The 13,348-nt window shown below is 40.5% G+C and overlaps 1 protein-coding gene across 2 annotated transcripts in view; it reads right to left on the reverse strand.

Annotated features, from left to right (window-relative positions):
- Window positions 1-336: 336 nt before the first annotated feature.
- Window positions 337-13,348, reverse strand: part of LOC108411165 (chromaffin granule amine transporter) — a 39,032-nt gene continuing 26,020 nt past the window's right edge. For both annotated transcript variants that reach the window (XM_017682594.2, XM_017682595.2), the window contains 11 exons: window positions 12,378-12,470; window positions 11,477-11,566; window positions 11,303-11,346; window positions 9,940-10,000; window positions 6,814-6,909; window positions 4,577-4,655; window positions 4,428-4,479; window positions 2,743-2,806; window positions 2,530-2,649; window positions 1,018-1,151; window positions 337-633 (listed from right to left, as the gene is read on the reverse strand). In XM_017682594.2, the coding sequence (XP_017538083.1) occupies window positions 526-633; window positions 1,018-1,151; window positions 2,530-2,649; window positions 2,743-2,806; window positions 4,428-4,479; window positions 4,577-4,655; window positions 6,814-6,909; window positions 9,940-10,000; window positions 11,303-11,346; window positions 11,477-11,566; window positions 12,378-12,470 (941 nt within the window). In that variant the 3' untranslated portion in view covers window positions 337-525. The remainder of the gene's footprint in view (window positions 634-1,017; window positions 1,152-2,529; window positions 2,650-2,742; window positions 2,807-4,427; window positions 4,480-4,576; window positions 4,656-6,813; window positions 6,910-9,939; window positions 10,001-11,302; window positions 11,347-11,476; window positions 11,567-12,377; window positions 12,471-13,348) is intronic.

Here is a 13,348-nt window from a genome sequence, read left to right on the forward strand (position 1 = left end):
ATTTTTTTGGACTGACCACTGTTTTACCATCAACAATTACATACAAAAGCTCAGAAGACTCATGTAGGTTACTAGTGGTTTTGGATAGTAAATATGTGTTTGTGGCTGTATTTGTGTTGCAGACATCGTGACCCCTGGTTCCTGTCACCACCATCTCAATCAGTTGTTGCATATATATATATATATATACACTACCAGGCCTGTGATTCCCAATCCCAGCACAACCTGATTCAAATAATCATGTGCTTAAAGTGTTTATGAACCCCTTTGTGAACCGTGTTGGAGTAGGCAATGGGTACCCAAGACTGGAAGTTCAGTACTAGAACAAAACTGTTGGACGCTGTTACCCACAGTGTTTATTTGAGCGTTTGAGTCAGCTTGATGCAGCACAGCTTCATAATGTGTGTAATGGTACAGCACAGCCAATCAAATTACCATCAGCACTCAGCGTAAAAAATCGGTTCCAAAGAGGTGCTTATACTTCGTCACACTTTAACACCACTTAGGGAGGAGTGAGTGTGTGTCCTACTCCTCCATGTCCACCTCGCTGTCGTCACTCAGTGGGAACTCCCTGCACTGGCGCTGTGTGTTGTAGCTCTTTACATGCATGGGACACTCCTGGTTTATAATGGCCTGCAAAACAGATAACGACCCAACTTTGTATTGTACATATATATATATATATATATATATATATCGCTGTTGTCGGAAAACCTCATATCTCCAAAATTGGAACTTTACAGGAGAAAGAAAAACCATACTGTAGTTTTATTGCAAGTCAATGGAACCAGACATTTTTCCAAGTCATTTTGGGCCGTTTCTTTTGCTCCATTCATCATGAAATTCACACACAATGTAAAGGGTAACAGGTCCTTTGAAATTATGTCAAAAACTGAAAAATGGAGATACAAGGTTTTCTTCCGACAGTAGCTATATGTATGTGTGTGTGTGTGTGTGTATGTGTGTGTGTGTGTGTGTATATAATGACAAATGTAAATGTTCATGTATGTTGCTTACCATGTTCTCCTCTCGTATAGCAGGGTTTTTGAGGAAGAAGCAGAGGGGTGCATAAAGAATGTTGACAATGCCGATGATCACCATAAGATATGGAAACCCAATCACTCTCACAATGGCACCCCCTGTAGATGGGCCTATACCAGTGTCACAATAGAGGTGAGCAGGTCAGCTATTCTGTTCAAACTGTCTGAGGTTTGTAGGTAGCATGTTTCTTATCAAAGAGAAAAGTTATTTACATACACTACATTTCCAAAAGTATTTGCTCGTCTGCCTCCACACACATATCAACTTGAGTGACATCCCATTCTTAATCCATAGGGTTTAATATGATGTCGGCCCACCCTTTGCAGCTATAACAGCTTCAGCTCTTCTGGGAAGGCTTTCCACAAGGGTTAGGAGTGTTTATGGGAATTTTTGACCGTTCTTCCAGAAGCACATTTGTGAGGTCAGACACTGATGTTGGACGAGAAGGCCTGGCTCACAGTCTCCGCTCTAATTCATCCCAAAGGTGTTCTATGGGGTTGAGGTCAGGACTCTGTGCAGGCCAGTCAAAATCTTCCACACCAAACTCGCTCATCCATGTCTTTATGGACCTGCTTTGTGCACTGGTGCGCAGTCATGTTGGAGCAGGAAGGGGCCGTCCCCAAACTGTTCCCACAAAGTTGGGAGCATGAAATTGTCCAAAACCTCTTGGTGCTGAAGCTTTAAGAGTTCCTTTCACTGGAACTAAGGGGTCGAGCCCAACTCCTGAAAAACAACCCCACACCATGATCCCCCCTCCACCAAACTTTACACTTGGCACAATACAGTCAGTCAAGAACCGTTCTCCTGGCAACCACCAAACCCAGACTCGTCCATCGGACTCCCAGACGGAGAAGCGTGATTGGTCACTCCAGAGAACACGTCTCCACTGCTCTAGAGTCCAGTGGCGGTGCTTTACACCACTGCATTCCACGCTTTGCATTGCGCTTGGTGATGTAAGGCTTGGATGCAGCTGCTCGGCCATGGAAACCCATTCCATGAAGCTCTCTACGCTGTTCTTGAGCTGATCTGAAGACCACATGAAGTTTGGAGGTCTGTAGCGACTGACTCCAGAAAGTCGGCGACTTCTGCGCACTTCGTGGCTGAGTTGCTGTCGTTCCCAATCGCTTCCACTTTGTTATAATCCCACTGACAGTTGACTGTGGAATATTTAGTAGTGAGGAAATTTCACGACTGGACTTGCTCCACAGGTGGCGTCCGGTCACGGTACCACGCTGGAGTTCACTGAGCTCCTGAGAGTGACCCATTCTTTCACTAATGTCTGTAGAAGCAGTCTGCAGGCCGAGGGGCTCGGCTTTATACACTGGTGATTGGAACACCTGAATTCAGTGAATTGTATGGGTGACTAAATACTTTTGGAAATATAGTGTGTATTGATACATCACTTACTGCGACTTAAAGTCTTTTATGTAGAAGCAAACTCAATTAGGCAGATCAGTGGTGGAGGTAGTGCTAACTAAGTATACTTACCTACAGCAAACCCCAGGCAAAGTGCCACATCTGCAATAGCGTACACACTCCCATAAACAGAGGCATGTCTGATGTCGACCAGGTAACCCATTATTGCCATCATGGATGAGTCAACCATTCCTACAAGCACAAGCACACAAGGTTTAATACAGTCTGATATTATTTAACCAGGACCTGCTGTTCAGGCTATATTATCAGTACAGTCTTAGTTACCAATAGCAAATCCCAGTCCTCCATTGGGGCCAATGAGGCCATAGATGTTTTGGGCCAAAGGAACCTGCAACATATAGTCACAACCACTGTAACAACTATGATTGGTAAAGGTAGCTCCTTAAGTTGAAAAAGGGAAAATCCACCATTTTTTCAAAATTTCTGCCTAAGTACATAGTTAAGGTGTAAAAGAAGTGATCAAGTGTGGTTTGATGTGAAAAGCTGCATTCTAGAGGAACAAAGTCAGGATGTTTTACAGTGGTGGTGATAGGAACCAGGCATCTGAAGAGTTTAATGTCTCTAAACGCTCCATCACAGGAGGTTTTGGCACACACAATGGTTACAAATATGCTGCCTGACGCCTGAGACATTTCTGTATGATAGTTTTGTGATAACATTTTGGTCAACAATGTATTATAATCTATTTATTTTGATCCATTAATGGCAGAGAGGTTCAGGCAGGGCACTGTAGGGCATTATAATACCCAAAGAACACTTACACCTATCAGGCATAGAGCAAGTACTCTTTGGGTGGTGGATCAGTAACACTGTGGTGTGTTAGTGTGTGTTGCGCTGGTCTGAGTGGATCAGACACAGCAGTGCTGCTGGAGTTCTTAGACACCTCAGTGTCACTGCTGGACTGAGAATAGTCCACCAACCAAAAATATCCATCCAGCAGCGTCCTGTGGGCACCGTCCTGTGGGCACTGTCCTGTGACCACTGATGAAGGACTAGAGGATGACCAACACAAACTGTGCAGCAGCAGATGAGCTGTCGTCTCTGACTTTACATCTACAAGGTGGACCGACAAGGTAGGAGTGTCTAATAGAGTGGACAGTGAGTGGACACAGTGTTTAAACTGTTCCACTCAGCCCAGCGCAACACACACTAACACACCACCACGTCAGTGTCACTGCAGTGCTGAGAATGATCCACCACCCAAACAGTACCTGCTCTGTGAGGGTCCATGGGGGTCCTGACCACTGAAGTACAGGGTAACAGAGTATCAGAGAAACAGATGGACTACAGTCTGTAACTGTAGAACTACAGAGTGCAGCTATACAGTAAGTGGAGCTGATAAGATGGACAGTAAGTGTAGAAACAAGGAGGTGGTCATGATGTTGTGCCTGATTGGTGTAAATGTTTTTGATGACCACTAATTTTGCTGTTATCAACATTACATATAAACACTCAGAAGACACATGCAGGTTCACCAGTGATTTTAATTAATCAAATTAATCAAACATCTGGTTCCTATCACATCCACTGCAAAGAGTTGGCAAGTCCGTATTGGGTACAGTGACCCATTTCACATTAGGCCACTGTGGCTGACATCATGTACATCTCAACGATTGAAGTGTGCACGAATTTTGAAAAAAGGAAATCTCAAATAGACTCGCTTATGTGGTTTCTGACTGAATAGAATCTACTTTAGTCAGAAACCAAACATGCGATGATTTAGGATGATTATGCTGTTAGCACCATGGTAATCTGCAGCTATAGGCTTTCATTAAGTAGCTCCACTCACATGTAGCCTCAGGGCAAAACTAAAGGAGCAGAACCAAACATGTCTCAGCTGGTCGCCTAAATTTGAGGCAAAAGAAAAACTGGATTTTTGGCTAAACAGTCACTTGAATGAAAAAAAAAAAAAACGTTAAGGAGAAGAAAAGTTTGAGGCCTGTACTCACACAGATGAGGCTGATGCCAACGATGGTCATCCCAATCATGGAACACAACCACCTGAGGGACAGCATTATATAAGGATTAAGGGATTTACACATTACTGTCATCACTGTATCAGAGCCATTTTTGCAACTCCACCAGAAAGAGACTGTACCTGCCCATTTTGTTGGCTAGCAGGCCGAACAAGTTGGTCCCAATCAGGTATGACACACTGGCTGGTAGAAAAGCCACACCTGCAATATCAGCACCATCAGCAGTGAGCTTCAGCGATTCGGCAGGTAGAGGATAGAGTTAGAGCTCAGTTAAGCCAATAACACAGACAGGGAACATGGGCTAAACCATCTTCTGATGACATCAGCTACATCAAGAACCTCTCAGCATCCATTTCCAGACATATCAGTTCTCCACAATCATGCGACGAGCCACATTAAAGAAGCAATTAAAGTAATATCCTGGAGCACTGATGTCTAGGTGAGTTTGTGAACTGGAGCCTGGAGTCATATTGTCTGCTTCGCTTTCTTAACCCCTTAAAGCCTACGGCACGGGTCGGCCTGCTGTGGCTCCACAGCAGAATTAGATTTGTAGGTAAAAATAAAATTCCTCCTTTACAGTAAAATGAAGCTCTGCTGATGGTTCTAACACCGTTCTCACAATGAATTATCTTAAACACTGAAGTTAACGTATAAATAAAGTCAGCTTCTTATTCTCCAGCTTCTTGTTTGAATTCTCCTATGCCACCTTAAATGGTGCAGCAGTTAGCTAAAGTCTGGCCCCTCAGGCATCATTTAAGGTGGAACGTGAAAATTCGAATGAGAAGCGACTTCAGACTCGTAAAAAATCGAACTTTGAGAGACATTTTACAAACAACTAACTTTATTCTTCTTCGGCAGGAAAGTTTCCTGCTGGAGATGTGAGAAAAGCAGCAATAGCTCAGCTAAAGGTTACAGCAGGTCTGTATTTTCCTTTATATTAAATTTGTTCCCCTGCACTCGCACATTAGCACATACTGAGACACTCTTAATGGTAAAATGAACATAAAATGTTTTGGCTCCCAAGGTGGCCTATTGACTTGTTTATGAGCCCACACTTAAATAAAACAAGTAGTTCCGGTCCTAAAATCCGATTGGGTGGGCCATAAAATACTTAATATAGCCACCTGTGACCACCACGCAACTGAATTCTGTAATTCTGTAAGTCACCAGGGTAGTTGAATAATATTGGACTGTTCAATGGGCTAAAAGACCACTGACAGGATAAACAGCTCCTCCAATAATAGCAAAGGCTTTAAATTAAAGTACTTCATACACGATTCTGCAATATAAAAAAGCATACATCACATCATTTAAACAACTTTCACACCTATAGTGTCAATGCTTTGGTAAGATCTGTCCTAAGCAGCTGAATCCCAAACGGCTCTTACACCCTGGGTAGTGCCCTGTGTAAACTCTACACCCAAACAGGGCACTGTTTGTCCAATATGTGCATATGGCTGAATCCCAAATGACTGATAATTAGACCTATTATGCAATGTTTGGGTGAACAAGCCATTATTTTAATTCCTTTGTAAAGCACTATTTAGGGCTTAGCGAGGCATTTTGAGGAAGGTCACCGGTTCGATCCCCAGAGCTGACAGTTCATGACTGAGGTGTCCTTGAGCAAGACACCTAACCCCCAACTGCTCCCCGGGCGCCGTGGATAGGGCTGCCCACCACTCCGGGCAAGTGTGCTCACTGCCCCCTAGTGTGTGTGTTCACTAGTGTGTATGTGGTGTTTCACTGCATGGATGGGTGAAATGCGGAGGTGGAATTTCCCCGTTGTGGGACGAATAAGGGTCACTTAAATTTGAGATTCAGCCCTAGGTGAGGAACAGTGAAGTACAAAACCATTCGCTTGAGGCTCATATAAGACTGAAATGGCATAATGGAATTGGTTATTGAAGCACGCGAAGAAATTCTGTTAAAAGTGCAGATTCTAACCTCAATTTCATACCACATTATTAGGCATTGAGTTTGATTGAGTTTTATTGTGTGTGCAGTTTTGTTTAGTGGTTTATTTCAAATTTTTGCATTGATTTTGTCTTTTTTTGACATTGATACGAATTGAAAAGCAGATCAAGCGTAAATATAATTAATTAAACGTATGCCCTGTGACGGACTGGCGACCTGTCCAGGGTGTTTCCTGCCTTCCGCCCTATGAGGCTCCAGCACCACCCCCTCCACCAGAAAGATAAGCAGGTTAGATGATGAATGAATGAATGAATAAATAAATGATTGTGATTAAAGATGCAATCATGTAATAATTCTAGACATATAAAAGTTAACCAAATCTTTTTGTTGAGGTTCTGTGCAGAAATCTGAATGACATGAGAAAGAAGCAAAGGATGGAGTTTACCCAGCTGCCATTTTTGTGAGCACATGGTCTGCAGCATCCATATAGGGAGAGTGGGCTCTAGGATGGCCACGCCCATGTTGGCAAAGCACAAAGACCCTAGGATTCCACACAGATGCAATACAATCACAACACAACAAAGAAATACGCAAAACAATACAGAGCGCTACCAAAGAAAGTACCAAGTGCATAATCAACAGTGGTGGACAGTAACTGAGTAACTGAGTAAATGTAATTAGTTTCTGTACTTTAGTATTTTTCATGTATCTGCACTGAAGTTTTTCCATTCTGGGCGACTTTTTCCTTTCACTCCACTACATTTCAGAGTCTAATATCCGACTTTTTCCTGCTACATTTTGAGAAATCTGTCGTTCCTTTTGGTTTCTGTGTGTATAAAAACGTAACATGTCAAAACGAAAGAAGCGCAAAGCCAGAGCACCAATCAGGGCCCAGCGGTCACTTTGTTTAGAGCTGGTTTTGACCTGTTGGTCATACCGACCCAGTGCAGCACGCGGTTCAACGTCAGCGCAGCAGCGTAAAACTTTGGGAGAGTCTGTTCAACATAAATGATGAACTAACCTAACTTTGTGTAAATAGAGCTCAATATAGAAATATGTCCACATATGCAGTCGAGACTGACGCGGCTTTTTTCTGAATTTCTACAAACACCATTTCATTTTATAGTAAATGAGTTTGGGCTGGTTTATGTTTATGAACAGACGCCTACAGATCAACACAGTAAAGGAGCTCATCTGTGATCCTGAGTTTAAAGCCAGTTTTTATTCAACTTCAACTTGGAACTAAGTTGTAAATAAATCTGAAACTGAAACTTTGCTTGTGTGTAAAAAGTGATTTCAGAGCCACTCGGTTCTCCCTGATGGAAACTGTTTACCTTCAGTGTTTTGTGCTTCTGATCATTTTAATAGACGTCAGCGTCACTAATTAATGACGTTCTATTTAAAGACTGGTTTACCAAGAGAGACGCTGGAGGACTTTCACCTGAAATGAGTTCATGAAGCCAGTCCCAGTAAAAATCATTTTATCCTTAAAAAGTTTCTAAAAGAGGGACATTCAGTTTTGTACCACAGTTAAATATGTAAATACTTTATCGTACACTTTATATCGCCTTAGTTACCACTCAAATTTGTCCTCAGATAAGTGACCACAGTATGTAAGGTCTAAGTAACGTATATTGTGTACAGGTGAATTGAGTGAGGAGCCCTCAGGGCCTTCTAAGATTATAGTTTTCTATAATAGCATTGTCATTCGCATCGTATTTAAACTTTAGCAATTCTCTTATTTCATAGTTGAGTTTTTTTTTGGAAACAAAAGCTTTAAGATCTTGAAACCCCCAACAGATTTTTTCTCCATGGCATCCAAGTGGATACGGCAAGACATGATCTCTTATTGGTTAGGACCTCGGGAGCTGGACTGAAGACCTTACACATCAACTACCACAGTACCTACTGTCTAACATTGATTTACAATGGAGGCCAATTTTGTGCGAAACAACGACACTCTAGGCCTTCTAGAAGTTCTAGATTCATTAATGGCCGAATTCTTTAAAGGTGGATGTTTTTTCTCATTTTTTTTGAGCTTTGATATTTTTGCCACAAGCCTTAGCTATAGCAGTCACAGTTCACCACCATCTAAGAGAAAATAACATTTACACCTGCAGTCGTATGCAAAAGTGGGAGCGCCCCTGGTCAAATGACATTTTTCTAAGTGAAAATATGTTAATGCAGCATAAATATAGCATTTCTCCGCAAAGTTTTAGTGCACAGTTTCTATTCTTTTGCTGAGTTTAACATATTGGATCAAAGTTAAACATAAAATAGAAAAGTGTGGTAACACTTTCTATAAATGCCATGTTTGTAAGCGTCTATAAACACATTTATAACATGTTATGATCCATTCACAAGGCATTATAAACATGGTTATAGATATTTATAAAAATAAATTACACTGAATTACACTTTATAGCCATGTTTATTGTACATTATGAATTGTTAATGTAATGCATTATAAGTAGTGTTAATAACATGTTGTACTGTCAGTGCCAAAGAAGTCAGTCCCAGTTTGGAGAGCGTAAAGACAAACACAGGCTGCGTCTTTAGGGCTTCAGTCCTACGTATTCAGATGCTCTAAACAGGCTGTCCAGCCTAGAATCACTGCTATAATGTGCTTTTCTTAACCAGCGTCTCACTTTAAACATTACATCACACCAAACCAAGTACCCATCAGCCCCTCCCCTGAACCCCCTCTGACATCACACTGAGCGTGAAGTCACCGTGGAGTGAAGGCCTGGAGAGGGAGAGGTGAGATAGTCGAGTGCTGTCATTGTAATTTGTTCCCTCACTGGTTCTAACGTCAAACGCTCTGTAACCCTGCACTACACTACAGTGCAGTAATGGTAATTTCTATTGGATATGCAGTGTTAAGTCAGTGTCAGGCTAACGGTGGTGCACATTAACAGTGGTGTACATTGACTTTCCCACATTGGGTGAAACACTGACGGCAGCTCTAGTTTAAACTCTGACATTTGAAGCCTGTAATGAGCTTTATTGTGTTTTAGTGCTTCAGTAAATCCTTCAGTAAATACTTCAACTTGAAGCCTCACTCTTAACCCTGGAGGAGGCTTTAGTCCAGCATGCTTCACTTTACTGAGAGGGGACAAATACAACTTATGAGCTCTTATAATTTATGAACACTACTTATAATGCCTTATGTTAACGATTCATAATGCATACTAAGCATGGTTGTAACATGTAATGCATTTTTATAAATATTTATAGCCATGCTTATGATGCCTTATGAATGCATCATAACATGTTATGAATGTGTTTATAGATGCTTACAAGCATGACATTCATAGAAAGTGTTACTAAAAGTGCCTTAACTTTTGCACAGGCTGTATTTTTAACTTTTTCACCAATTTGTTAAATTCAGCAAATAAACAGTAATTGTGCACTAAAATGTGTTCACTGTGAAGGATATTTAAAATTTTTTTTTTATTATTTAGAAAATAAACAAACTGTTATTTGGAGAAAGCAACCTTGTTCAGTTACACACAGCACACACGTCAGAGCTAAACTAGTGACCGACGGATTTACAGTGAAACACACGCACCTGCGCTGATGAGTATATAAGGGTCTTTCAGCAGAGTTAGCAGTGATGTGCCCTCCACACTCTGAAATACAAAGAGGACACAGGATAAGATCTTATCTAATATTAGCACACAAGACTCCATAATTGCAGTGAGACTGCACTGGATGAGATGCACATTTCCCTTAACAGCAATCAGTCTACTCCGCTGACTGCTGGTTGCACAAATAACCACAATCTTTCCACAGTACACCGGATTTCATCATGTTTAACCCCTTAACATCCCAGGCTTATTACATACTACAGGATGTAGTAACTAGTAACTACAGGGACTTCAATGCAAACTAGCTGAGCTATTCTATATATAATAGATTATTGAATTATTGATTATAGATAGATTGATATAGATAGATATAGATTAATTATAGATTATTGTGTAATAAAACTTTGGGCCCTCTGGCATCATTTTGTTATACTATTTAAATCACATAATTACATAATTCATAGTTGGCTACATGATGAATTACATTTACATTCAGTTTACATTCTGTTTCTACTCATGTTATTTTTATGATGGTTTAAAAAATTTGGTATAAATTACAGACATGGGACTGGCTACTGTATTTACACAGTGCCTTCACTCCAAAAACGTTCCATATTGTTGCTGTCCAATTAAAAACGATGTACCTCCGTTTTTGTTGATTTTTTAGTTTTCTACATTATTTCAACACTCCAGCCGTCCTTTACGTTGTGTAAAAATTTCATGATGAATGGACCAATAGAAATGCTCTATAATCACTTGGAACAAAATCTCTTTACATTGACTTCCATTGAAAGGTAAGAGGGTTTTTTTTAATATTTGTTTTTGTGTTATATTTGTATTTGTATGTAATAACAATGAAATGTCCCATAAAGTACTGTAATGCCTAAAGGTTTCCAGCTATTGAGACTTCTACAACCTAAGAAAAGCTCAGTTCAGTTTGCAATGATGTCCCTGTAGCTACTAAATAATAAGCCTGAGTAACAAGCCAGGGATTTTAAGGGATATTGAACTGTAAAAAAACAGCGCTGACTGTAAAATAACAGTCTGTAACTATAAAACTACGTGCAGCTATACAGTAAGTGGAGCTGATAAAATGGGCAATGAGCGTAGAAACAAGGTGGTGGTCATGATGTTATATCTGATCGGGGTGTAGATATTTGTATGGTATATTTATAGAACAGGATTAATGTAGCCGAGGGTGATTTCCATGTGATTTGTTTTTTCGAATGAGATTAATATAACCTGAGGCTATTTCTATAGTTCATATTACAACACAGTAATAATATCCCATGCAGAGTCTCTGCTTAAACCCTTATTGGATAGTAAAGGAAACTCAGCTCTTACCCCTGGAGATATCTTAGAGGGCTGGAGAATACAAAGCTGGAGTGCTGTGCATGTAAAAGATGAACACGTTTGATCACAGTTATCACAGTTTTAATCAAAGCCCTTAAATGACAGTGGCTCACGGCAGTCATTTTAATTGCTATAATAATCTTAATGGGTTGCATTTGAACTCACCTCCATCAAATAGAGCCAGAAAGGCCAGGATGAGGAAAGGAGAGCTTTTACCCACAAACTCATACATCACGCTTCCGAAAGGAGCGCCAACTGGAAAAGACACACGCATATGCACAACACTTCTGATCTAGTAATGAGACATTGTAATAAGTTTTGAAGGAACGCTCCAGCCTATTAACCCCACTCTCTCTCTGCTGAGCCTGTAACACATCGCTGCTGTCGGAACAAAACCTTGCATCTCCATTTTTGTCATTTTTCAGTTCTTGAACGAATTTGAAAATGCCTGTTGTTTTTTACATCATGTGTAAATTTTATGATGAATGGACCAAAATAAACAGCCCAAAATGACTTGGAAAAAAGTCTGGTTCCATTGACTTACATTAAAAGTAAAGTAGGTTTTTTGCTCCTCCTGTAAAGTTACCATTTTGGAGATATGACCGATTTTCATGGATGATCATTTTGAACTTAGAAATGAACAGAAAGCCCCCTCACTCAAAACATATCACCTGCTGGCTTGTATTATCTATATTATTGTACATCGCTGCTGTCAGAGCAAAACCTCATATCTCCAAAACTGTAACTTTACAGGAGAAGCTAAAAACATTTCTTATTTTTAATGCGAGTCAATGGAACCAGACGTTTTTCCAAGTCATTTTGGGCCGTTTGTTTCGATCCATTCTTCATTAAATTTATATACAATGTAAAGGACAAAAGGCATTTTCAAATTATGCCAAAAAATGAAAAACGACAAATATGGAGATACAAGGTTTTTGTCCCAACAGCAGTGATATATTATATTATACATTATATATATTATATAATTGTATCTGTTTTAATATGCCACAGGTGCAGCGTATGCTGGAGTGTTCCTATAATAGCTCTGGACAGGTCAGTCGCTCACTCAGTACACCCATGGCCAGTCCTCCCAGCGCTATACCCATAGCAATCCCTCGTTCATCATCATCTGTGTACACACTGGCCAGCATGCCCAGTCCTGCAGAGAACCACACACAGTTACATTAAAAGTTCAAAAGTTTGGAGACTAGGTTTTTCAGCAATATTAAGCCTAATTTGTTACAAATACAGTACTGTGCATAAGTCAGAGACTACCCTTCATATATTTAACCCCTTAAATGACCAGAGCAGGCCCGTTTTATTACACACTTCTATAACCTAAGAATAGCTCCGCCAGTTTTCACTGAAGTCCCCTGCAGTTACTGAATAATAAGCCTAAGTATGTAATAAGCCTGAGATTTTAAGGGGTTCATTTCCAGTCAAGATCCAAATTCCAGTCAGAAGCCTCAAAAATAAAATATATTTTTTCAGCGTTTAGTCTGTCAAACCTTTGCTTTTCTTACAGCTTCTATGCTTCAGGTTTTTAAAGAAACATGCTGATATTTTTTTTCCACACCTCCAAAGTTCAGTCTGAGAAGCTGGTTGATCGTTTTCTGTAGTAATCAAACCCATTCAGTGGTGCTGAGGTCTGGACTCTGGGGCGGTCAGTCCATCATTCAGCTTCTTTGTTTGGTGTGTCCGTCTCCTTTTCTCAGTGAGGTTCTTCTTGATCAGCTACACGTCCTTTCAGACCCACAGCGCTGAGTGGTCTCCTCACAGTGGAAGGATGGACAGAAACACCTGTGGATGTTTTCAGATCTGAAGCAGCTTGATGTTCTCCTTTCTCTCAGAGATGAAAGCTTCAAGTGCTGTTCATCTGATGGGGCACTTTTGGTGCTGACCAGGTCTTCCAGGTGGTTGTTAGGAGGAACATTTTCTTAGCTTTTAATCATTTTCTTGAACGCCAGTTTTAGAAACTCCTGTTTTATTTCCACTTTTTTTCTCTTTTGACCTTTTCCTTCCATATGCAAATGGATT

Source organism: Pygocentrus nattereri, chromosome 29, assembly GCF_015220715.1.
Source record: "Pygocentrus nattereri isolate fPygNat1 chromosome 29, fPygNat1.pri, whole genome shotgun sequence".
In the NCBI taxonomy this organism is placed as follows: domain Eukaryota; kingdom Metazoa; phylum Chordata; class Actinopteri; order Characiformes; family Serrasalmidae; genus Pygocentrus; species Pygocentrus nattereri.